Source organism: Penicillium cinerascens, assembly GCF_028974065.1.
Source record: "Penicillium cinerascens strain IBT 15544 chromosome Unknown scaffold_4_segment0_segment0, whole genome shotgun sequence".
Taxonomy (NCBI): Eukaryota; Fungi; Ascomycota; class Eurotiomycetes; order Eurotiales; family Aspergillaceae; genus Penicillium; species Penicillium cinerascens.
Window position 1 is genome coordinate 2,247,611 of NW_026695297.1, and position 23,011 is coordinate 2,270,621.

At 49.6% G+C, this 23,011-nt stretch overlaps 9 protein-coding genes across 9 annotated transcripts; 6 read left to right on the forward strand and 3 right to left on the reverse strand.

The window, feature by feature from the left end:
• Positions 1–128: 128 nt before the first annotated feature.
• On the reverse strand, positions 129–1,273 carry N7498_008826 (40S ribosomal protein eS6; the record flags this gene model as incomplete). The annotated part of the gene is made up of 6 exons (XM_058455888.1): positions 129–225; positions 283–601; positions 677–775; positions 860–880; positions 982–1,054; positions 1,169–1,273. The coding sequence occupies 6 exons, from the start codon at positions 1,271–1,273 to the stop codon at positions 129–131; spliced, it is 714 nt and encodes a 237-aa protein (XP_058305876.1).
• Positions 1,274–2,626: 1,353 nt separating this feature from the next.
• Positions 2,627–3,933, forward strand: N7498_008827 (uncharacterized protein; the record flags this gene model as incomplete). The annotated part of the gene is made up of 3 exons (XM_058455889.1): positions 2,627–2,863; positions 2,957–3,690; positions 3,771–3,933. 3 exons carry the CDS (start codon positions 2,627–2,629, stop codon positions 3,931–3,933), a joined length of 1,134 nt encoding a protein of 377 aa, XP_058305877.1.
• Positions 3,934–5,029: 1,096 nt separating this feature from the next.
• On the forward strand, positions 5,030–7,248 carry N7498_008828 (putative HMG box transcriptional regulator; the record flags this gene model as incomplete). The annotated part of the gene is made up of 3 exons (XM_058455890.1): positions 5,030–5,456; positions 5,588–5,733; positions 5,785–7,248. The coding sequence occupies 3 exons, from the start codon at positions 5,030–5,032 to the stop codon at positions 7,246–7,248; spliced, it is 2,037 nt and encodes a 678-aa protein (XP_058305878.1).
• Positions 7,249–7,964: 716 nt separating this feature from the next.
• Positions 7,965–9,268, reverse strand: N7498_008829 (Zn(II)2Cys6 transcription factor domain-containing protein; the record flags this gene model as incomplete). Its single annotated transcript, XM_058455891.1, has 2 exons — positions 7,965–8,516; positions 8,567–9,268. The coding sequence occupies 2 exons, from the start codon at positions 9,266–9,268 to the stop codon at positions 7,965–7,967; spliced, it is 1,254 nt and encodes a 417-aa protein (XP_058305879.1).
• Positions 9,269–9,494: 226 nt separating this feature from the next.
• Positions 9,495–10,295, forward strand: N7498_008830 (class I SAM-dependent methyltransferase; the record flags this gene model as incomplete). Its single annotated transcript, XM_058455892.1, has 1 exon — positions 9,495–10,295. One exon carries the CDS (start codon positions 9,495–9,497, stop codon positions 10,293–10,295), a length of 801 nt encoding a protein of 266 aa, XP_058305880.1.
• Positions 10,296–10,383: 88 nt separating this feature from the next.
• N7498_008831 (L-threonylcarbamoyladenylate synthase) lies at positions 10,384–11,145 on the reverse strand (the record flags this gene model as incomplete). Its single annotated transcript, XM_058455893.1, has 1 exon — positions 10,384–11,145. One exon carries the CDS (start codon positions 11,143–11,145, stop codon positions 10,384–10,386), a length of 762 nt encoding a protein of 253 aa, XP_058305881.1.
• A 395-nt stretch (positions 11,146–11,540) lies between these two features.
• On the forward strand, positions 11,541–13,513 carry N7498_008832 (uncharacterized protein; the record flags this gene model as incomplete). Its single annotated transcript, XM_058455894.1, has 8 exons — positions 11,541–11,903; positions 11,997–12,263; positions 12,324–12,343; positions 12,396–12,727; positions 12,787–12,828; positions 12,888–13,083; positions 13,139–13,357; positions 13,465–13,513. The coding sequence occupies 8 exons, from the start codon at positions 11,541–11,543 to the stop codon at positions 13,511–13,513; spliced, it is 1,488 nt and encodes a 495-aa protein (XP_058305882.1).
• A 1,667-nt stretch (positions 13,514–15,180) lies between these two features.
• Positions 15,181–15,975, forward strand: N7498_008833 (uncharacterized protein; the record flags this gene model as incomplete). The annotated part of the gene is made up of 1 exon (XM_058455895.1): positions 15,181–15,975. One exon carries the CDS (start codon positions 15,181–15,183, stop codon positions 15,973–15,975), a length of 795 nt encoding a protein of 264 aa, XP_058305883.1.
• Positions 15,976–20,202: 4,227 nt separating this feature from the next.
• On the forward strand, positions 20,203–21,420 carry N7498_008834 (calcium-dependent phosphotriesterase; the record flags this gene model as incomplete). The annotated part of the gene is made up of 1 exon (XM_058455896.1): positions 20,203–21,420. One exon carries the CDS (start codon positions 20,203–20,205, stop codon positions 21,418–21,420), a length of 1,218 nt encoding a protein of 405 aa, XP_058305884.1.
• Positions 21,421–23,011: the final 1,591 nt, after the last annotated feature.

Genomic DNA, 23,011 nt, shown 5'->3' on the forward strand with positions numbered 1-23,011 from the left:
TTTTGCCCTTTTTTTTGTAGACATATTCGCGCCCGGGATGATCTTTTTGCAAATCCCGGAATCATCCCATAACGTGAACCTCCATTACCGTCATCCCCCGAAAGAAATCGTTACACCGCTGGTGTGATTTACTTCCGCATGGACGAGGCCCTCCGCTTGCGGAGCTCGTCACGCTTGGCCTTCTCCTCGTGGACACGGTTGGCAAGGAGCTTGGCGTAGTCGTTGCTAGGTGATCGTTAGTGGGTTGGAAAAGTGAGGGAAAAGGGGGGAAATGGAACGTACGCAGCCTCGCGGGCAGCCTCAGCGCGGCGGCGCTTGATGGCAACGCGCTGGCGCTTGTGCTGCAGGCGCTGGGGAGTAACCAGACGCTGGATCTTGGGAGCCTTGGTGTACTCCTTCTTGCCCTCCTTGGTGACGGTGCGGCGGATGACGAACTTGCGGACATCGTCCTTCTTGTCAAGGCCGAAGAAGCGGCGGATCTTGGTGGCACGCTTGGGGCCGAGGCGCTTGGGGACAACGGTGTCGGTCAGGCCGGGGAGGTCGCTCTCACCCTGCTTGACAATGGACAGAGCGAGGACGGAAAGGTCCAGACCGGTGATGGCTGAAGAGTTGTCAGAACTTTGATTCGGGTGCGATCATACGGCCATGAAGGCGCCTGGGGACGGGGCACACATACCACCACGGATGGACTTGCGCTTGCGCTCACCAGTGCGGCGGGGGCGGTAGCAGCTGTGGCCGTCGGCGAGGAGCAGACGGGTACGGGTGGGAAGGAGAACTGTAGGTCATCGATGAGCATTCGAATTTTTTTTTTCGGCGTGGTCTTGGAATGTGTGTCCAAGAGTGATCTGTCAAAACGTACCACCCTGCTTCATGGGGAAACCTATATATCAATCTAGTCAGCCATCGTGTCTTTCATTGCACCGCATGTTTCATCTCCGTTCGCCATGCCCACAACGTTGCCAATGGAGGGAGCAGTCATACCTTGCTTGTCGTTACCACCGGTAATCTTGAAGATGTAGCCCTTGAACTCATCGCCGAGGGACTCGGCGGAGACCTAATCATAAAAATTCCAATCAGCCATTGCTCTCGTCGTTCGTGTTGAGTGTATGTGGGTGTAGAAAATCGTCGGGGGTGGTGTGTGTATTTTGGAATCGGGAGGGATGCTGACTTCGGTGCCCATGCGCTTCTCCATGAAGGGACGGAGCTTGCGCTCATCGTCGACCTCGATGATTTTCTGCGACCCATTGGCCGGGTAGGAGATGTTGAGCTTCATCTTGACGGGGTTGCGCGGTCAAGACGGTAGCGCGGAGTTGTCGACAGGTGAGGTTGAAGGGTACGGTCGTGTGGATTTTTCGAGTTCCAAAGGTTTGGGTAGCGAGTGTGTGTGTGTGACTCAGCTTGCGCTAGCCCGATTGGGATTTGGCTGTGTCAGCAGTCGCTAACCCTGTCAGGTGACTCTTTTAGTCACCTGACCTTGCTTAACGTGATAATCCATGTCGGATATCACGTGCCGAATTAGGCTTCGGTAGGCCTTGCAAATCGTGTGCATATCGCTTACTCTACTTCTATTCTAGTGATTCAGAGACCCCTCCATGGTTTTAAGAGCCGAAGATCCTAAGTATATTTGATCCTCGAACTATATCCCGGCAACTTTTCTTCTCCAGCGCGTCAGAACATTGCATCCTGAAGAATCTGCATTTCGCCACAAGACATGGACTTTACATTCGAATCTAAGATTCCACCCGAAGCAAAAATGATAAAGAATCAGAGTAGGCACTTAGTATCTCATCTGCTACCTATGTACTCCGTACTCAGTAAGTGAAACAGACACCCCTTGCAGGTGACCTCGTACATCTTGCCGCTTCAGGGGGGCGAAATGCCCCGGTTGCCCCCCCACAGCGGCATACGAGAAATCCGTGACCCAGTGGCGCCCAGTACTCGTCATCCTAGAAAGCCATCGTAGCTGGGCCGACAGGCGGTGGAAATGGTGCAAATTGCGCAGAGATAGTTCTTTCTTTCATAGACACATCGGGCAGTCTATTCCAAATGTCACTGGCCCTTTTTTGTAATTGGGAGATGCTGAAGTAGACATATTCAAGTCACAACCTTCCACTCGTATACGGAACGAGAGGGCTCGGGGATAAGTATTCAAGCTCCATGTGGTGTGACCCGTTCGCACGCGACGCTTTTCCACGTTGGGCCACGCGGCCAATTAATTATGCTCATGGCGAGGTCCCCTATTGGGTGCTTATTCTTGCAGAAAAAAAAGAGGGCGTGCCCTCGACGGAACCCTTTCCCTCTTGATGTATATTTCCCTTAATCTCCGCACGTTCCCCATTCGCATTGAACCTTTGGGATCCGTTTGACATTATTCCGGTGCTCCCGGTGGAGATTTCGTCTAGACTTTACGGATTTCTTCTGGGAACTCTTCTTTCCTCAAATCCGACCAGATTCTTTCACCCTTTTTTTTTTCATCGAGCGCAAGCGCTCTGCTTGCAGCGACACACAGTGGCGAACAGGACCAGCCCCGTTCCGATCGCAACGAATGCGCTGAGACTTGCATCGCTCCGGGTCAACCCCGTTGCTTTCCCGATCAAGTAGAACGGGCGAATCTACGATCGAGATTATGATGCGCCTATTTAATCGTTTCTACGCCTTGTACGCCGTCGCCGCGTGCACCATCCTCTTCTTCACCTGGGGCCTTTCATCTCGCGCATACGGAGATATTACACCCATCCAGTCTGGGGACTTTCAGATGGCCAAGAAGTTTGATCAACGATTGGTGGTTTTTGGGGATTCGTGGAGCGACAATAAGACTCAGGGACGACAGGGAAAGGCATGGACTGATTGGCTCTGTTCGATGGTAAGGATACCCTAGAGTGGAGTGGAACGGGGAATGTCTTGGATGTCTTGGACTGCGGGAGTCTTATGCGACGAGCCGACTGACAAATACTAGATTAACTGCCACCAAGAGAATCTCGCCCAGACGGCCACGTCCGTGCTCAATGGGAAGTACGCGGGTGCCGTGGTGGACAACCAAGAATTAGAGTTGGTCGACCGACTGTCTAAGACAAATTTGGCCGACTTCAAGACCCAACTCCAACAGTGGCTGGACGCCGAGCTTCCCACATTGGAGGGACTCTCGGAAGAAGAAATCAAGTTCCGTCAGGAACACACCATTTTCGTTGTCTCGTTTGGTATCTGGGATATTTGGGATCTGGTGACCAAGAACGACTACAATGGTGCGGCCAGGTCCCTCGAGCGCCGCATCAAGACGCTCATGGAACAGCTGACTCAGCTCAGTGAGCGCTGGGGCTCGACCGAGCTCAAGGTCATCTTGACGCAGGCCGTTGACGTGACCTTCCTGCCGGGCTTCAAGGCGGCGGGTGACGAGAACAAGAATGCCGTCAGTCTCCTAGAACAATGGAATAAGAGTCTGCGCCTGGCAGCCCAGGCCTGGCAGAGCGGGCGTATATTCCTTTTCGACACCAATGCCTTCGTGCTGGATCGCATCCGCGATTGGCAGCTCTACGGAGTGGGCATCGAGCAAGAGAACGGACTGGGTAAGAACCTTGATCCCGGATGGGAGAACACCAGCGACCCTTGCGTCGAGAGCGGAAGCGGTCTCAAGGCCAAGGTCATGATGTCAAAGGATAAGACGTGCGAGCATCCCGAGAAATATCTGTTCTGGTGAGTGACCCGAATGCTCGGCGGCTCGATTTGACGATCGGCATTCCAAAATACCCTTTTGTGCTGACCGGTATCTACAGGGACGAGATGCACCTGGGCTCATCCGCCCACCGGCTCTTGGCGACGGAGATCTACCATGGCATCGACGGGGAGCTGGTGAATCGTAAGGAACCCGAAGCCGCCACACCGGCTGAATCAGGTGAAACCGCGGCCATTCGCCACACCCGGGACTTTGCAGCTTAGACATTGTCATCATCACTTCGTCGAACCCATGAATCCACAAGAGCTTCCGCAATGGTCGCAAAGCGGGTCGCAACGTCGGTACCCGAGAAGCAGATCAAACGCCCCAATGCGGCGCGGAGGGCCAGGTTTCGTTGGGGAGAGAAAGGAACGAGGTAGCAACCGACGTCAGACCTCAAAACCCCGGGACACAAACCCGTGCCCTAGGACCGTCCACAGTCCCTAGATCGGGAAGAGGTCGTATTGTCCCAAATGTTCCATCTGGTCGATCGCAGTTACAATCGTGGGCGATCGGCGGCGTGATGAGATCATCCTGGATCCACCCATGTACGATATACTACGGAGTAGACGTAGGCCATAGTCAAACATAAACGAACTTGACCGATGCCCTGAGTCCCTGAGTCCCTGTATCCCGTTTCTCAACTGCAATTGCTTTTTTGGCGGATGTGTGCTGAAGTTCCTGTCGAGCTTCGGGGAACGAGGGTCTGGGACGCGGGCCAATCAGGCCGCCGCCGGGATGCAACTCGCCGCATCCGGAGACAAAGAAAACAATGAGCGCGTTTGCTTCGATGTGATAGTTACTTCTGTTACTTCTGTTACTTCTGGTTACTTCTGGCCCCTGCGTCCCTGGTTCTCGCATGAAAGCCTTTTTCGGTTCCTGATTTTCTTTTTCCCGGTTTTCAGGTAGCGCGAGTAGACAGATAACAAAGCACGTTCCCTAGCCTGACCTAACCTGACCTATCCTATCCTATCCTATTCTATCCTGAGATATTTGAGATATGTCCAAGCCACACCGCAGGGATCTTCTCAAGCCAACAAAGAAAGCGCAAAAATACTTCTGGAGTAGCTCATCCTCTCCACCTTTGTCTCGCACCGTTTCCCTGTCGGTCCTGGCGGATCTCCCTTAATCGCTCTTTGTCTCGGACTGCGCTGTCGCCTACGGTGGCTCGTTCCCCTCCTCTCGTCTCTTTCATCCACGTTTATACTTTGCCTCCTCCTCTTTCTTCGGCCTTGCCGGTTATCTATTCACTTTTTTTCTTTCATCCTTGGTTCTTGACTTTCCTTGATCAGTTCTCGCCTCCCCGCTCTTACTAGATAAATGTCTTACAACCGAGTGCTTCCCAACCCGGTTACTTTGCACCATGACTCTTCTCAAATCTCGCTGCCCCGATCCAGCAACCTTCTTGACCACAAAATCATGAACGACCTGCCCATGTCCCACGGTGCTCTGCCGCTCCGTCCGGATCTTCTGGCCCCTGCGCGCAGGTACCCCGAGATCCGACCCGGACCAAACGGCGTCCCGCAGGCTCGTCAACACGTGGCTGCGCTGAATCGAGCAAAACTTGAACTCAGTCCTCAGATGGATATGATGGGCAGACAGCCTGGTCCCATGCCTTCCGTGGATCACCTCACTCTGCGTGCTCGCTCGTCTTCATCCTCGGGAGGCTCCAGTCCCACCAAGTCGACAAAGGAGATCAGTTGGTGTCTCTGCAAGCCAGATCCGAAAATCCCTCGGCCTCGTAACTGTGAGTCGATACCGTCTCCACCATGGTCCTTGGAGCATGGCAAGTGATTTCTATTTTGAATCGTTGGAATCTCGTGCTTTGGACTTTATCCGGGTCAAATCCATCGTGAGCAATGCTAATTTGGTAACCAGCATTCATTCTTTACCGCCAACATTATCAGGCAGTCGTGGTGCATCAAAACCCGGGTCTGTCGAATCCGGACATCTCCAAGATCATTGGAAGACAATGGAAAGCTCTCTCGGAGGAGGAGCGAGAAAAGTGGAATGCTCTCGCAAGGGTAAGATTTTTATCACAGATTCAAGACTTCGACCACTTACATGTTTCATAGGAGGAGAAAGATCGCCATCAACAACAATACCCTGATTATCGCTACCAGCCCAAACGATCCAGTCGAGATGGCGGCGCTCGTGGTTCGGTTTCGGGCATCAGTCACAATTCTTCGGGACAGTCAACATGTAACAGATGTGGCGGCCGCATCATGAATGCTCCTTCATCCCCAATGACCCCTCTCACATCCGTCGGCTCACAAACGAACCGACCGGATCTCTCGGCGGGCTCACATCCAATCACTGTTATATCAAGAACGTCTTCTTGTCGTGCGGATACCAAGCCAGTGCCAAAACCAGTGAGAATAGACCGGCTAGAGTCGCGAGCTCGCCGCTATCCCGAGGAAGATCATGCTCCAGATGTCAAGCGCCGCCGTGTCTCCCAAACTGCTCTCAAGCCAGGTCTGCATGCTAATCGGGACATGAGCCCCGAGACCACATACCCCATTTCTCCATACAGCCGGACAGAACTGCACCACCCGAGTCCGCACCCCATGATTCACCCTCCAAGATTTGGTAGCATTCCTAGCTCGCCGCATTCCGACCCCAGCCTGAAGCTGCCGCCGCTGAAAACCACAACGCCCTCGACGCCCCTCACGCTCTTCTCACAAGATGGCTCTAGCGTTGAGAGCACAGTCATGACCATCCCGTTCCTTAACAAAATCAAAGTCCTCGCCAAAATCTCCCCACCCTTGCTGCCCTCCTTCCGTGACAAAAGCACTATCATCCGGGGACCAGTGATTTCTATCGACGGTCAAGACCAACACCTCGTCCAGATCGCCGTCGACTTCCTGGAACGTCTACTGAAGAAAGAACCAAAGTACCAAGTACGAGTGTTTCCAGGACCCGACATCTCCGGAGCCCCAGACGGCGGTCAAATGGGCGATGCGACAGTAGACTACCTCAACACCATCTCATCCTGGCATCGCATCTCCGACGAAGTCATCAGCTTTGTCAAGCCTGCAACACCATACACCGCAGACGAGCGCTCCTCGCCAGACGCAGATAACCGATCAAGCGTCTCTCCAAAGACAATAATCCCCAAGACAGCAAACATGAGAATCAACTCCCCACTCTCAAGCGAGAGTGGCTCCGAAGATGGCGCCATAACCCTGGGCACAAACACAAGTCACGGCACCATTCCCGTCGCCCTAGTTCCCCGTTACCAACTCACAACAGCAGACGCCTTCGCCTGCTCAATCCCAATCCACGATTCCTACGCACCACTAGACCACTGGCAGTGGATGGCATCCCTCTGGCGCGCCTGCGTTGGCCCAGATATCACAGTCTACATTCGCGAATGTACAAAAGATGAACTCGACCGCTCAGGCGGGAACCCTGTCGAAATACGGTTGCAGGATGCTCGAACTGTGATTCTGCGCAAGGTAGCTGGGACTTCCCGTGAGCTTGAGGAGAAGGTGTTGAAGCGTGTTGGCTTTGAGATTGAAGACTTCTTGACTGGATGATTTGAGTGTTTATTCGCTGACGAGCAATTGTCGCTGCGGCGCTTATATAGGGTGTATTTGATAGAGAAAGTTTCTTGTGAAAATTGTGCTCTGCAGTGATGATCATAGTTACAGTAGAATTCGAAAACGATGTACCCCCACACACTCACACTTTGACTTTCGGCCCGTACCCAAAATGATGCTAGGTCATATGGGGTTACTGAGAGAACAAATTCTTTTTGCTGTAAGACGGTATGTCCTATGAGTTATTATAAATTACCGTATTATCCTATAGAAAGTCCCGGGGAGAGATCGTTCCTGATAAAATCTGCGAAGAATTATACATAGAGGAACAGCAGAGAGGCTGGAGAAAGACAAGCACCGAGGTAGTAACGTTCTTGAGGGCAGAACGTAGCATCCACCCATCAATATCAATATTCTCCAGTTATACCCTACTGGATTAGACATAAACGGCTCCGAAGGTGCCTGATAACTCCGCTGGGCTAAAACATCCGGGCCCATTGACAAATCACGGGTTCCAAGACGTAGCTATCCAAAAAAAAGTGGTAAGTGGCTTGCATCAAATGTAACCGATGATACCCACGAAACAAGCGCGTGACGTAGCGCTGCTCGGTGGCTTTGGTGGGAGTGTGCGAGATTGAAACCTGTAAGTATTACACAGAAAGATGCCATCATACCCCGAGCAAGCCACCTTGTAGCAAAGTCGCCCGGTATGGTCAGCACCCATGGATATGGGCACAAACTGCAAAAAGCATCATCCCAAACTCATCGGTTGACTGCACCCACCGCCCAATTCGCTTCCTTCTTGCCTCTGACCCCGTCTCCGACGATCTCCAAAGCTCCGAAATTTGCAGCATCCCGTCCTCCCATCTCGACAGGTGCCGATTATACTCCCTCGTCCAGGATCCTCGATCAGAAGCCTCCCACAGCGCCTTGCTCTCGGGAACAAGAATATCTCTCAACTCATCAGACAGGAAATTTGGAACGCCCTTGTCGGAGTTGTACACATTCGTAAAGAGGTACATTGTGAACAGCGTGCGTCGTTTGGAAGAGGCGATGATCCAGGACTCCCAAGTTGGCCGCGTTCGCGAAAGCTCGGCTTTGCAGGTAAAACCTGCTTTTGCGGTGCGAAAGGCGAGGTCTTGGAGGGTTATAATACTCATGTCGTCTACTAGGGAGGCGTTGTCGATTGGGGAGAAGTAAGCTGTTAATAGGTAAATGAGGTATACTTGGAAGGAACATAATGTGTCCAAGTCGCTTGTTGCGTCCTAATTCATGGTCAGGGGAGGTTTTTTCGATGGAAGGAAACGAAACATACCTCTCGGGATAATCTCTCCATCTCCTGTCTGACGGTTGATAAGACAATTGCCTCGCTTCCCTCAACTCTGTTCATCCACATGCGCACCAGAGAAAAGCAGTTCGCCATTGTTCGCGGCATCGGTTTGTTGTTGACTTGCAATGGGTGAATGAATGGAGGGAGACTTTTCTCATCGAGAAGATGGTTGGGGTATGAACGAAGCACGCAGGCGAGGAACTGCACGGTAAACGGACTGAGCAGCTTGGGGAGTTGCCCCGTCCCAGTAAGAAGGTAAGGCTGCAGCCAGCGATCGCGAACATTCTCGGCGTCTGCCATTGGCACGAGGTCAACGTGATCAAAGGTCAGACCAATGTCCACAGTCTGCGTAGATTCGGGCCGAAAATAGATCTGTGGTATACCTGACGTATGACCAGACACAGGACTCGGGAACGCTGTTGCGGTCGAGGTAGGGGAAAAGCTTGCAAGTGACGGCTCAAAGCTGAGTCGCTCATCTGCTGAGTTTCTTTCACTCAAAGCCCCCGGGCTTGATCGGTGTACGTCGCCTGAACCTTCGGGATACCGACACTGCTTGCCGCGATTCAAGCATCGCGAGCAGGTCGGCCTCTCCAGGCTACATCGGACCTTGGAGTCCGTGCAGTTCTGGCAGGCCTTTTTGCGTGGTGGACCTTGTTTTCTGATCTTCATGGTTGATTTCGAATTCATGATGTGAACGCGTCCCGTGAGGGCATCTCGGGGTCAAGAAAGATGGACGGTCGGAACCCCGCGCTCGCCACAACGGAACTCCGAGACTGACATTCGAGCCGCAAAACATTCAAGTTGCCACATAAATATGCTCCCATTTCCACAGTTGAAACTCAATTCCTTTAACTTCCAAACAAGACCAATTCCCAAATCTATTCGATCAACATACAAATAAGATTCAACCAAAATGCCCAAAGTCTACACAACAGACCATTCCACCTCAGTCCTGGAAACCCACAGCTGGCGGACCCTCTCCAATTCAGCACCCTACCTGCTCCCCTACATCCAGCCAGACCTGCAAATCCTAGACGTAGGCTGCGGGCCAGGGAGCATGACAATCAACTTCGCCAAACACGTACCCCGAGGGCATGTAACTGGCGTGGAATATGTCCCCGAGCCTCTCGAAGGAGCCCGCGATCTCGCTGCCTTGGAAGGTGTATCCAACATCAGCTTCCTAGTCGGCGACATACACGATCTGCCATTTCCGGATAACACTTTTGACATTGTTCACGCGCATCAGGTCGTACAGCATATCGCCGACCCGGTCCGGGCATTCCAAGAGATGCGGCGCGTGGTAAAGCAAGGCGGAATCGTGGCAGTGCGCGAGTCTGCTTCGCTAACTTGGTATCCTGAATCGGAGGGCATTGCCGCATGGCGAGAGGTTGCGGAACGAATGCAGCGAGCAAAAGGCGGCAATCCTCACCCTGGAAGGTTTATTCACATTTGGGCAAAGGAAGCCGGGTTCCTACGAGAGAGTATCAAGAAAACTGCTGGTTCATGGTGTTTTAGCAATCTTGAGGAACGGAAGTACTGGGGTGGTTCGATGGAAAAGAGAGCTCGATCGTCTGGATTTGCGGCCACGGCAATTGAAGAAGGATTTGCGACTCAAGAGGATTTGGAGAAAATCGCGATGGGCTGGAGGGCATTTGTGGAGGACGAAGATGCGTGGTTTGGACTGTTGCATGGGGAAATTTTGTGCTGGAAATAAATGCTACTGATTTGGCGGATTTCCGCCTCGTTTATTGAGACAAATAAAAAGAAAAACAAAATGGAAAATTGAATGAAGCTTCAATCTACTAGTGTATGTCTCCTCGGTCATACTCCGGATCTTGGTCAAGGCCGCCGGCCGCCTCATCAAACAGGCGTGGAAACCATCTCAAGATCCTCTCTCTGCAAACCTCGTACCCAGCTCCCATACGTAGGACCTGCATGTTTTCAACATCGAGATTGACGCCACCGCGGCCGTACGAATGCCACTTCTGCAGGCCGTAATCAACAACCAAATCGACACATGCAAGCACGGCGGGCTCCACGTCTTCAATCCGAAATCGTTGCCCTTGCCCAGTAAGATTTGCGGAAGTTCCGAATATCAACATGCCCTGTGGGTCGACATCGCAAAGACGGTCGAGCTCCCGCAAGAAAGGTCCTTCTGGAATGGCGATGCCGACCGTGTCTCCCTTTGTGACCTGAGAGAGTGTGGCCTTGTCCAGCGCCGCCAAACGCGGGTGAAGGCTCTTCGAATCGAACTTGGCGATGATTTCGATGATCATTCCCATATCCTCCGTCAAGACACGCGTTAGTTCGAACTTTGATTCCGGCAACAAATGGATCTCTCGATGTTGCTGATACGTTCCAATGATACCGATGTTGTGGCTCTCTCGACGACCTTTGGCAGCAAAAATTCTTTGAATCCCGGCTTGACTACTGGCTAGAAGTGCATAGCCTACATCGGTGGGGGCGATGATGACTCTATCGGACTTGAGAGTCTGATAAGCTTGTTGGGCGTCGTGAGGCACGTTTGGCACATTTCCTGGCTCTGGAATTATACGGGGAGGCATGAGGTTGGTAAATTTGTCGGAAATGCGGCGGGAAAGAAAGCTTGAGTCTTCCAAAATCTGCCTGTATTGGGATTGAACAGGATTTGCAAGGATGTGGTGCAAATAATCAGTTTTGCTAAGAGGATCGTGACGTAAAGTCTGACTATAAAAGCTATGAAGCCCGGAGTCCCGATTCTCTTGGCTCAAAGTTTATTTTCGGAATTCAGGAACTAGGAGCAATGTTGGTCGGAGTTCCGAAAACTTAGTAAAGAAATGGACAATAAAAGGCCTATGAGACTTGAAAAGTTCACCAGCTATTCATTTTCATTCACACTCTTAAACACTCTGGTACACTTGAAAAGGGTCAATGCAACCTGCTCCTAACTCATCGTACCTCTTGCCAACGGTTTGCCACGATGAATGCTCTAATCCGCGAGAGCTTGTTTGGACGCCTCTTAAATCTTGTGACCGGTAACAAGGCCTTGCCATACTCTGATCTTGAGACATCTAAATTCGAGACGCTGTCGACTTCAGCTACGTCGACCAATTCGGTTACACCCGAGTCCAGCCAACAAGTTATCGTTGAATTCTCAGGCGACGATGACCCGGATATGCCCAGGAACTGGCCACGGTTATCGAAGACGCTCATCATGCTGGATGTAATGTTCCTGAATTTCAGCTTCTATGCCGCTTCGGCAATTTTCACACCAAGCATTCCCGGTATCGAGGATCAATTCAGTGCCACGACTGCCGAAGGAACTCTGGGGCTATCACTCTTTGTCATTGCCTAGGGCATTGGACTTTTGTTTGTACGTACACGCCAAACTAAAACGAGACGTCCTTTGGTTGATAATCCGGTTTACGTTCCCTAGTTGTTTCCACTATCAAATCTCCCAGCCATCGGCCGTTCACCGGTGTATGTCCTGGGATCTCTCATCTTCTGTCTGTTAAACATCGGAACGGCTCTTGAAAAGAACGTTGAGACTATCCTCACACTTCGATTTCTTGGTGGTTTCTTTGGAAGCGCCCCAATAAGTGTTGGGGGAGCAACTCTGATGGAAGTATACGGCCCGGGTGAAGTGCCGTATGCGATTGCCTTATATGCAGTAAGCGGGGTTTGTGGGCCGATTTTAGGACCGGTATGTCCTCCGCTCTACGATCAAGCATGAATTATAAGGTCAACTAATCCCAGTTGTCAGATATTCGGCACTCTAGTGATGTTTGTACCTTCCCAGCTCTATACCCTAGGTTATGGTTGCTAACTCATATAGCGAGCGTTGGCACACTTGGACAGCAAGTTTATGGCTTCTTGCTGGAATTACCGCTTTCACAACGTTGTTCATCTTTTTTTTATTACCGGAAACGCTGTCTTCTAACATCCTTCTTCGTCGAGCGCAGCGTCTTCGTGCACAAACAAGAAATCCTTTATATCGAAGCCAATCTGAAATGAATGCACCAACAACGAGCTTTGGCGCGATGCTTTTCGAGCAGACAGTGAACGATCTTAAAATATCCTGCATGGATCCGGTGATTATTTTCGTGAACATACACACCATGCTGATATATGGAATTCTCTATCTATGGTTTGAATTCTTTCCGTTTGGTAAGACGATCCTGTCTAATTTAGCAACTCGTATCCCTGGGCTTACAAACTTCTTATAGTTTTTGACGGAATATATCATTTCAGTCCCGTACAACAAGCTCGTGAGTTTCCCCCGCTATTCAATCTGTGGGTCACTTCAGGCTTATATGCTCTTTGACAGTTGCATTTTTCGGTATCCTAGTCGGCGCAGTCATCTCCGTTGTGGCATACGTGCTCTGGCTCCGATTCTCCTACCAGCCTCGCGTATCTAGGCCTGGATCCAGTGTGGAGCCTGAAGCAAGACTAGTTCCAGGACAAATCGGTGCAATTTGCATTCCAATCTGTTTGTTCATATTTGCGTGGACATCACGACCAAGGTACGCTTGCTCAAATATTACTAATGGAAAAAACCGCTTATTGATATTGACTTAGTGTACACTGGGTTGTTCCAATAATCGGTACCGCTTTTTTTGCGCCAGGCTTTTACCTCACGTTTCAGTCTATCCTCAGTTACCTCGGGCAATCTTATCCGAGACACGTTGCAAGTGTGCTTGCCAGCAATACCTTTTTTAGGAGCTCATTTGGAGGTGCATTACCTTTGGCTGCCCCTCGGATGCTACAGTCTCTTGGAATTGGCTGGGCATCCACTAAGTTGGGATTCATTTCCATCGCTATGCTTGCGCTTCCCTTCATACTATAAAGAGTAGGTCGAAAAGGATCTCGCAGTTCCCTTTATCATCAGCTAATTAATTTTACAGTATGGAAAGGCACTACGCTCGTGGAGCAAATTTGCAAACTAGGGCATAGGGTTCGGGCGCATAGTCTCAGCTCCATGCTGCGCAGAGATTCTAGCGGTTCTTAGATGGTGGTACTGAGAAGAATGGATATCATGAATGGTGCGTGATTAGCTCTGTAGAGATCTCGGCTCCCTCAAATATTTTTATGAGGGTTAAAATGGAAAGACTAGAACCTTATATATTGTATTTACAACAATCAATGGCGATCTTCTCTATCAATACAGTCGTTCTCGAAATTGGCTTGACCAGTAGAGTGCGTCCCAAAACTGGTACACCCGCCTATATAGCGTATTTGGTAAGCGAGTGACGCAGTTCGGAGCATCAGACGTAATAAGACGCCGTAAGTTAATCGGTTAGTCGAATTCAATTCTAGACCTACATACAAACCAAGGCCTGTTACAGTCTTGCATTCAAGAAGTTTACAAGCTACGAACCACTTCCAATACTACAGGGTGGATCGAAGTTAGCTTCACCATTTTCATCTCTTTGATTCTCTTTCTTCTCCGATGGCTAGCATACTATCAATAATTCCAATAAAACTGTTGCCTGTTGTGCTGTCTTGTCCCGGGGCTTCCGCCACAAACAGGTCATCAATTAGATTCAGTTCGTTGCGCCCCACTACCGGGTCGGCAAAAACTCTCCCCAGCCACTAGAGGGTCCGAAAACACCGAAAAGTGATCAAGGTTCGTTCGCCGCACGGCCCCTTAGTGGCATTCTAACTTTTTCTCAAGATCATGGTCCTGAATTTATCCCTCCTGGTACTTTCCTTCCTTCACCTCTTTCCCTCTCAGTCCATCCACCCCAGCCAACCCAGCACCACTTTTCTTTTCTTTTCCAATTATGTACCGCATCATCTGATCGCAGATACCACAGCAACCACAACCATTCATTCTAGTGGCCAGCCGGTACGGGGCCAGAAGACAAGAAGAGAGACTAAATCAAGAAAAGGTCCAAATGCGACTCCAAGACCTTCCGATTCTTGTCATTGGAGAAATAGCCTCCTATCTACCCTCACGTGATGTGATAATCCTGGCTCAGCAATCTAATGCGCTTCACTACGCGTGTAAACCACAATTACGGCAAAACAATCGACAACTGCAGTTGAACTCGTTAGAAGATTGTTGTGATGGCTTTAACATCCTTCTCTGGACGTTGCGCTGGCCTCCCTTAGGACAGTATGTGCGTCATATCACTATGCACGCATCATATGGTGGAGAATGCTTAAATATACCCCGTCCGAGTGATAAGCGTTCTCTATCTGACAAGGAGATAACTCTCTTGCAAGATGCTGTGCGTCGGGCAGGGTATGAAAAAGACGAGTATGACAATATGTGGTTGCAGATCTCGACCATCCCAGAAGACGCATCCATAGCTTATAATTCGATGAGCTTCACTACAGACGAGGAAAAAGGTCGTATCACGGCCTGGGCTCAGGCGTTGGCCGCGATTTTTATCTCAACGGCTCCTAATCTAGAGTCTCTTTCATTTGCCCCGCTCTCTTGGCAGCGAAATCACACATGGGAGCCCAGATATATGTTGAAGCAATTTTTCGCCAATTTAGATCAGCATCAGGACAACTCATGTGCCCACACTTTGAAAAATTTACGCTGCATCAGGCTTTTACCCTGGGGACAATACACTTCGGGTATATACGAGAGTTATCCGTTATCTGTCAGCATGCAGCTCGTTGGCCACTTACCCTCGGTAGAGACATGCTGTGTCGAGGGAGTCCAATCTCTTGCTGCCGAGAAGCTCAAACCTGCTTTCTGTCATTTTAAGTCCATCCACATCCATCAATCATGTCTGAGCCATCTTGCATTGATTCACGTCATCCGCTCTTGCAAAGAACTGCAGGAATTTGATTACTGTTTCGGGTCTTTCGAGACCATAGATATGCGATCAGTGGTACACTATCCAGATTTGCTCGATGCGTTGGGCAACCATACAGAGACGTTATATGTCTTGGACCTAGATCTCGGGGCTCAGCGCACGGACATGAATAGATATGAGGATCAAGCAAATGACGAGGCCGGGGCAAAGCTGGCGGATTTCATCGCAATGACTCATCTGAGACTCGGGGTGGATTCGTTGCTTTACTTTGCAGGCGGTTTCACTAGCAACAGCGACGAAGAGTTCTCTTTAATAGAACGACTGCCACCTCAGCTGGAAACTCTTACTATCTATGGGTATAGGCCGGGAAAAAACGCACTATGGGACGAACAGTTAGAGGAGTTGAGTGACATGATTGTGGATGGAGACGAATGTGTTTTTACTCTCCGTGGTGTTAACGAATATCTTCGACATCCTACGCAGCCGGAGAACCCAGAACGGGAGCCTATGGTAGAGGAGAGTGCAGAGCAAAGCGAGCATGGGGGCACAGATTCCGACTCCGATGCTTCTGATACGTCCTGGTTTCTTGCCCCTGCCTGGTACCGGGATATGCACCCGTATCGACAGAGGAATATCGATTAGCATAAGGGGTATTGAGATCATGACGCCAAATTTGTATATATGGTCTATGGCTTAGATTAGCGCTTATTGAGTTGCTTCGCACTTGATATCTTCGAGATCTAGTACAACGACCTCTAGTAGCGTAACGGGCTGCTTGTGGGTGAGATACGATTGCATTGTATTTAGTTGTGCTGTTAAGATTGGTGCGAGCGATTTTGTCGAGTATGGTTCGTCGTAGCTTGTTGTATAGCGGGCACTGGAATAGGATATGCCTCGGTGTTTGAGGCCCCTGATTATAGCTACAACGATCTAATTCCCTTTCCTTGGTTTTGTATAGTAAATGGCCCAAGCCAATACGTATTGACCTTATTTGAATCAGCCTCGATGCGTATAGCTTAGACAGGCCACTGTATAGCTCCAGCGTCTTCCGATTCGGCGCCTTGACCAGTTGCCTATGTTGAAGATTGGAGCCCTCATCCCAAGGCGCCAACACTGGTCAGCATCTCTCTACCCAGGCGGCTGCTGATTGGTCAGCTAGGCCCATGAGGATAACTAGTTAACTTAACTAACAAACAATGAGAAACAATTGCGGATCCCTAGATTTTGGCCTCGACCATAAATACTCAACTTTTTCCTTTTCATTCCCCTTCGCCCTAGAGATATTCACAATATTCATGAATTTATCAACCGAGCTGAAGATGGATCCATTCGCAAAATTCCCAACCGAAATTATTTGGCAAATTCTCGGATCTTGCTGCGACTTCACTAGTTTGGACGGTCTTCAACAAATATCTCCCCAAGTGAAGGAAGCTTTTAACGGCTCGTTCAAAAACATCACCGAGCACGTCCTGAGAAACCACACCCTCGCCTCGCACGGGCTTGATTACTATTTCACGCTCTTGGCCTCTATTCTATCGACATCATTCACTCCACAAGCTCTACTAGAAGAGCTCGCTAGCTCACCAAGGGATGTTATGCGACCTATTTCCCTTTCCACCACCCACTCACTAGCTGCGGTGCATCAGACTATAAATATAGCAGCGAAAATACATCGCACTGCCTGTGCTTGTATTCAGCGTTTCATCAATCGTCTCGAGTCCGCAGAACCCCGACGTCCTATGGCCTCCGATGCCAATGTTGTGGATTGGGTGAATAGAAGACTTCTACCACCTAAAGGTGGCGAACTTATCCAATTCGATGTTGATCCACCATCGTGGATTGAGTCTTATCGGACGCATCGAGGCTTCTGGAAACTTGAGCTCTTCTACCAGATCCATAATGCTGCAACAAACCACTGGCTATGGTCTACGTATGATCTAGACTGCTTCATTGAACAATATCTAGAATGGTGTCAGTATCCAGGGGGAATAGAAGAGCTCCAGACGATTTCGGAGTGCGTGGTCGATCTATGTTCCTCCAAACCAACAATTCTCAGCTATCGGGCTTCATATTTAGTTGCCGTTCCGTCACCAACCGATTTGACGGTACAGACATGCTGGCCTCTGCCAAATATTCAAGATACACAAATTGATTCGACATGGCGTCGGAGTCCGAGTTTTGCGGAGTCCAGAAACGCCGTGCTTGGTTCTTTCAATGCCCTTCGTGGCGGTGAAAAAGGTCGTAGTTATCACGCCCTCTGGAAAGTGGATTTCAAATCATTTCGACGACTTGGTATACCTCTTTGGGATATGTGGCGTTTGTACCAAATGAGACTTATGCACCAATCTCGCAGTGTGCTTTCACCACGGGGCAACTTGGTTGGCGGAGAGCCAGAAGAAAATGAATGGCCCCGTTGGATTGAAGCTTTCGTATGGTTTAGTCTAGCAGAGGAGGGTGATTTGACTGTATAGCTTAGAAAATAAGTCCTGAAGTCCTAAGGTCTGAGTGATATATTTAATCAACCTAATAGATCAACCGACAGCATATGGACGGTATGAACTGAGGCTGTGAAGAGATGCATAATTATTGTATGTAGTATTGAGACTAATCAGAATTATCCGCGGGTTGACCAATGTGGAGACAGCCTGGAGACACACCCACACACACAGAGAGAGCGAGAGCGAGAATTGAGCTCTCGTCTTGATAATGCAAGAAAATGGATGCTCTTCAAGAAATTTATTGTGAAAATCGGGTGGCTTGGTTTAATCTGGACGTGTGTTGACCATTGCACGTCACTATATCGACGAAGGTCCGAGTAAATAGGAAGTCAACAGTTTGTTGACGGGGAAGTACAGTATTAATGATCACGGATGTTATTTTATGCACATGTTAAGCGTGAAGGAAGGTCTTAGTGAACGTTTACTTATATCTAGGAAGATTCTACCATCACCGTTTATCCTCAATGAGGCTGATTATGTCGTCGTTGATATTATTCTGTTTGACCTCTTCAATGTCGTGCCATCTATCCAGCTCTGGGCGTCAATATGATCCTTTTGGAAACCTGTGAGTCTCAGTTTCACTTTCACTTTCAGAAAGGAATTCGCTTTCTATGAAACCACTCAGCTGAACGCGTACGACTGTATACTATGAGCGAAATCAAGATCGCATACTGTTGGAAGCTTCATGATCTTTGCTTCGCTAAACTAATTTCTTGCGGTTTCCTGGTCGACTTTATCCATGATCTTAATCTCGGCTCCTTGTCAGTCAAGTAGAAGATAAATACAGTAGTAATTTTATGGAATATAGACTAATTTAACGCGGTTTGTACGGATGTAAGACGGGGTATTATTGTGTAAAACGCGAAAGAATAACAAACAGAAAAGCGGAGATCTTTCGTTCGCCACCCGCATTCGCTTCCCGTCCGAGTACGTCAATGCCTGTTCAATCAACTGATTCGTACACCGCAGTAAAGGTAAAGATAAGATGCAACTCCGTAGGATGTCCTGGCTAACGGTATATCGACTGAAGCGCTATCGTGCGGGAGAATAGGGTTTCGTAGAGTGCAGGAAGGTAAATGCTTTCTTTTCATTCATTAGAAAGCCTTAGATTTGCTCCTTCTGGCGATGATACTGTGGTAGGATTCAGTTCCTTGAGTAGGGCTTTCTCTTTCTCTATTTGCGACACGTAGGCCTGTAAGTCTTCCATATCATGAAGGAAAGCCCATGAATGTATGGCTAAAAAACCCAGAGTGGCGGCGCCGGAGCCCCAGAATGCTATATTGAGCCAAACGCCTGCATTTTCGTAGCTCCAGCCGTTCAGGAAGCGAATCCATGATGCGACTGACATACATATGACACTTGCAAAAAGTGCGAAGGTGTAGACAGGGCGGAGGCGTAATGGAGGTTCCTGTAGGTTGCGGCCCTTAGCAGAGTCCCAAGCCAGCGGCGAATCCAAGACCATGGCCGTGCTGTGTGTTGTGGAGGAAAGAGACTGGAGTATCGGTAGGGGGAAGATAGATTGGGACTGTCGAGTAAGAGGGTACCGGGAAAGAGGACACAGTTGTCTCGGTGAAAAGTCATACTCGTGCGCTTGAGCGCCATAAAAGTATTGATGTTAGGCCAACGCGATGCCCTTTGCTTCTGCTTCGCCTAACAAGGCAAGAAAGCGCAGATCACGTGTGCGGGGGCCCTTATTGACGCTAAAGCGCATAGGTGGTCTGATGGTGCGTTTCGGTCTCGACACTCGTGGTGGTGAATCTTCGTGTGCGTCGCGATCGGGGGTTTAAGGGGTTCGCATCGCGGCCCGTCCCGACATTTTTCGCGTTGGTACCGTCGCAACGTGGTACAATCCTGGGTACAGTCGTCGCCGGTTGTCGATATTTCGCGAATGCTCGAACCTCAAGCATATCTGAAAGGTATACAGTACGCCCCGCAACTGGTGCAACCACTAGCCGACATATTGCGGGATGTTTTCACTAACTTCGATACGCCGACACCTCGGTACCCAACGAAAATCATCGTCCTTTGGTACGCGCAAATCTTTGATTCATGATGTGACATGTGATGTGAACTGATTTTGCATATGATCGGCTAATTATCGGATGGCGGTAGGCGGCCTAAGCGTTCAATTATCACTCAACTCGCGTTGACGGATAAAAAGCAATTTGACTGACACCCCTCACAGGTGTACATACATTCATGATATTCGACTTTGGTGAAACGTTAAGAGGTTGAAGAATGGACAATCGAAGGCACTAGTAGCCTTGTAAGAGTCTCACATCAGCATTAGACAAAAGTGGGTCGCAGGATCACCGCTGGACCTGATTACAATTTCCAACGCTCTTCCACTTCTCCCTCTCTACATCTCGACATGGCTGGAATTCTAGGCCCCCGGGCCATCTTCTGGGCCTTTATCGTCCTCGCCACAGGCATGATTTACAGAACATACCTACATACCTTCATCTCCCTCACCCTCGGTATTGGACGAGAGATCCAACCAATCGAGGACTTCCCATGGACCTGTACACGCGTCCGGCACCCCCTCTTGGAGGGCTGTGAAGACCTATGGCTCGATGAACAGGACCGAAAGCTGTACGCAGCATGCAGCAGCCTGGAGTCTCGCAAGGGTTGGTCGCCTGCAGGCAGCCTTTACAACATCTCCGCGAGATCCCGCACGGATCACATCGCTGTTATCAATGTTGACCAACCTGGCTCAGATGGACTGTACGGTCTACGCCAGCTCAAGGTCGGCGGATATCAGGATGATCTTGACTTGCATGGATTTGATGTCCGCAAGATTGAAGGCCGGCTTCGGTTCTGGTTGATCAACCACAGACCTCCTGTTGACCATGTCACTGGAGAATTCCTTGATGCTCGGGTCGTTGGGGCAAATTCTACTGTTGAGATATTTGATCTGGATGAGACCTCGGACACGCTTGAGCATGTTAAGACTGTAGCCAGCGAGGCGATTCTCACGCCCAATGGCGTGGCAGTGGAAGAAGATGGTCTGGGATTCGTGATCACAAACGACCACAACACCAAGACTGGAACCTTCCGTGATCTGGAATTGCTGTCTGGAGGCGGAAGTCTCGCATACTGTCGGTCTGACACAGGGAAATGCCATATCGCGGCTGATAAGGGATTCTCCATGGCTAATGGAATAGCCCACGACAAGAATGGCTACTACTACGTCACTAACTCTGCGTCTGGGCTCATCACCGTTCATAAACTCGTCAATAACGAATTGATCCAGGTTGAATCGATCAATACCGGGTACCCAATGGATAACCTGTGGCTTGATGCGGATGGCAACCTCATTGCAGCTGCGTTCCCTGATTCAATTGCCCTTGTGAAATCCAGCATGGATCCATACAATATTGTTGCCCCTGCTACTGTCCTCATGATCAATGACATTGCAAAGCAGTTGAAGACTTATGGAAAGAATGTCAAAGTGTCAAAATTGGCGGAGGATAGAGATGCTAAGAGCCTTCCCAGCACGACAGTCGCTGTGCATGATGCGAAGGGTCATAAGCTGTTTTTGGCGGGTATATTCTCCCCGTTCATCACAATTTGTGAGCAGCGTCTCTAATTATCTATGCCCAAGAGATGAAAATGATATCGGTCGATATATTCCAGAGACTTTTTTGTACATAACTCTAGACGCAGAACACTCACTCCGGTAGGCTGTGATAGATGCAAGGGGGATGAACGTTCATTAAGTGTTTCCTCGAGGCTGAGTGACTCGTAGACAGATGGTGCGGATTCAAAATCCAAATAGTAACCAGGAGAGGGAGCATATAGGGCCAGCTGAATCTTGCTTTGTTGCGGATTTCGTTGAAGAAATCGAGGGAGGCTCTGAAGTTGACTTCAAAGTGTTAAGCCTCGAATTTAGCGCAGAAACGAGGGCAGGATTCGTTGATCCCGAAGCCGAATTCAATGCAGAACTCAATGCTGAAATCAGCGCAGAAGTCGGTGCGGATATTAGAGCTGGATCTAGCGGTGGATCTGGTACTAGATCTGGTGCTGGGTCTAGTGCTGGGTCTGATGCTTAATCTAGTGCTTGATCTGGTTCGGGATTCGAATCGGAACTTGACACTGATCCTGGTATAGGACTGGATGAAGGACTAGATACGGAATTGGATGATGTACCTGTGCCCTCTGATAGATGGTCCTGCACCTGCTTTCGCTGTAAAACCCTCTCTATCTCGTTATCCTTTCCCTCGAGGAGTGATTCCTGGGTGGCTTTGGGAGGCTGCTCTGCCACATTTGCTAATTATGTGAGACTACAAACCTGCGAATATCCTGCTTTCAGACATCCAGCCTGGCCCTGTCATCGCTAAAGTGGGAGATTTGGGACTCGGTGAGCACATATTGACAGACAAGTCGCGCTTTCACTAATACGCTTATAGTATTCCGGTCGGCAGTCGTTTCAATGCTCAGCCTTATGCCATGCGCGCCCCTGAAGTCTTCGTAGGCCAAGCATGCACTGAGAAATCGCAGGTTTGGGCAATTGCGGCAATGGTGCTTTGCTGGATAAGACCTATACTGGGTGAATGGGATAGCCCTCATCATCTGATTAACGAGGCTTGGTGTATGGCGAAGATTAAAAGACTCTTCCCCCACGGAAACATTTCTACTCCTGAACAGGTGGATGGAGATATCCTTAAAGCCGCAGTTGGCTCTGCCAAGGATTTCAGTGAAGTGGAGCCAACATTGCAAGTGATCTTACCTTTCGATCAGGAGACTGCAAAGGTTGCGATGCCACATCAGTTGAGAGATCTTTTTCGGTGTATGTTGGTAGTAGATCCTGATCAAAGGCCCTCCGCTTCATTCGTGTTAACATCGAAGGAGCTTCGAGACTTTGAGAAGGTCGTGGACGTATAATTTAATTGACCTAGAGAACCGCATCCTGTCCGAGCGGATAGATAGTTAATCAAATACTGCTCCTGTTTCGTCATTCAATGCATGGAATGCTTAAGATCGTGTTGCTCTTGTTCCTATCCTGCCTTTTTTCTGTTGTTGCAGAAAGTTGCCTCCCCAACCGGTATCACACCTATTAGTCTTAGGGAGATTTTTGACATACTGCCATGCTTCGTGAACAAACTTTTTCTTCTGGGGTTGAGTTTCATCATGAAATGCCATGAGGGGCCTTTTAATGAAAGAAGGGGGCATTGCTCCAA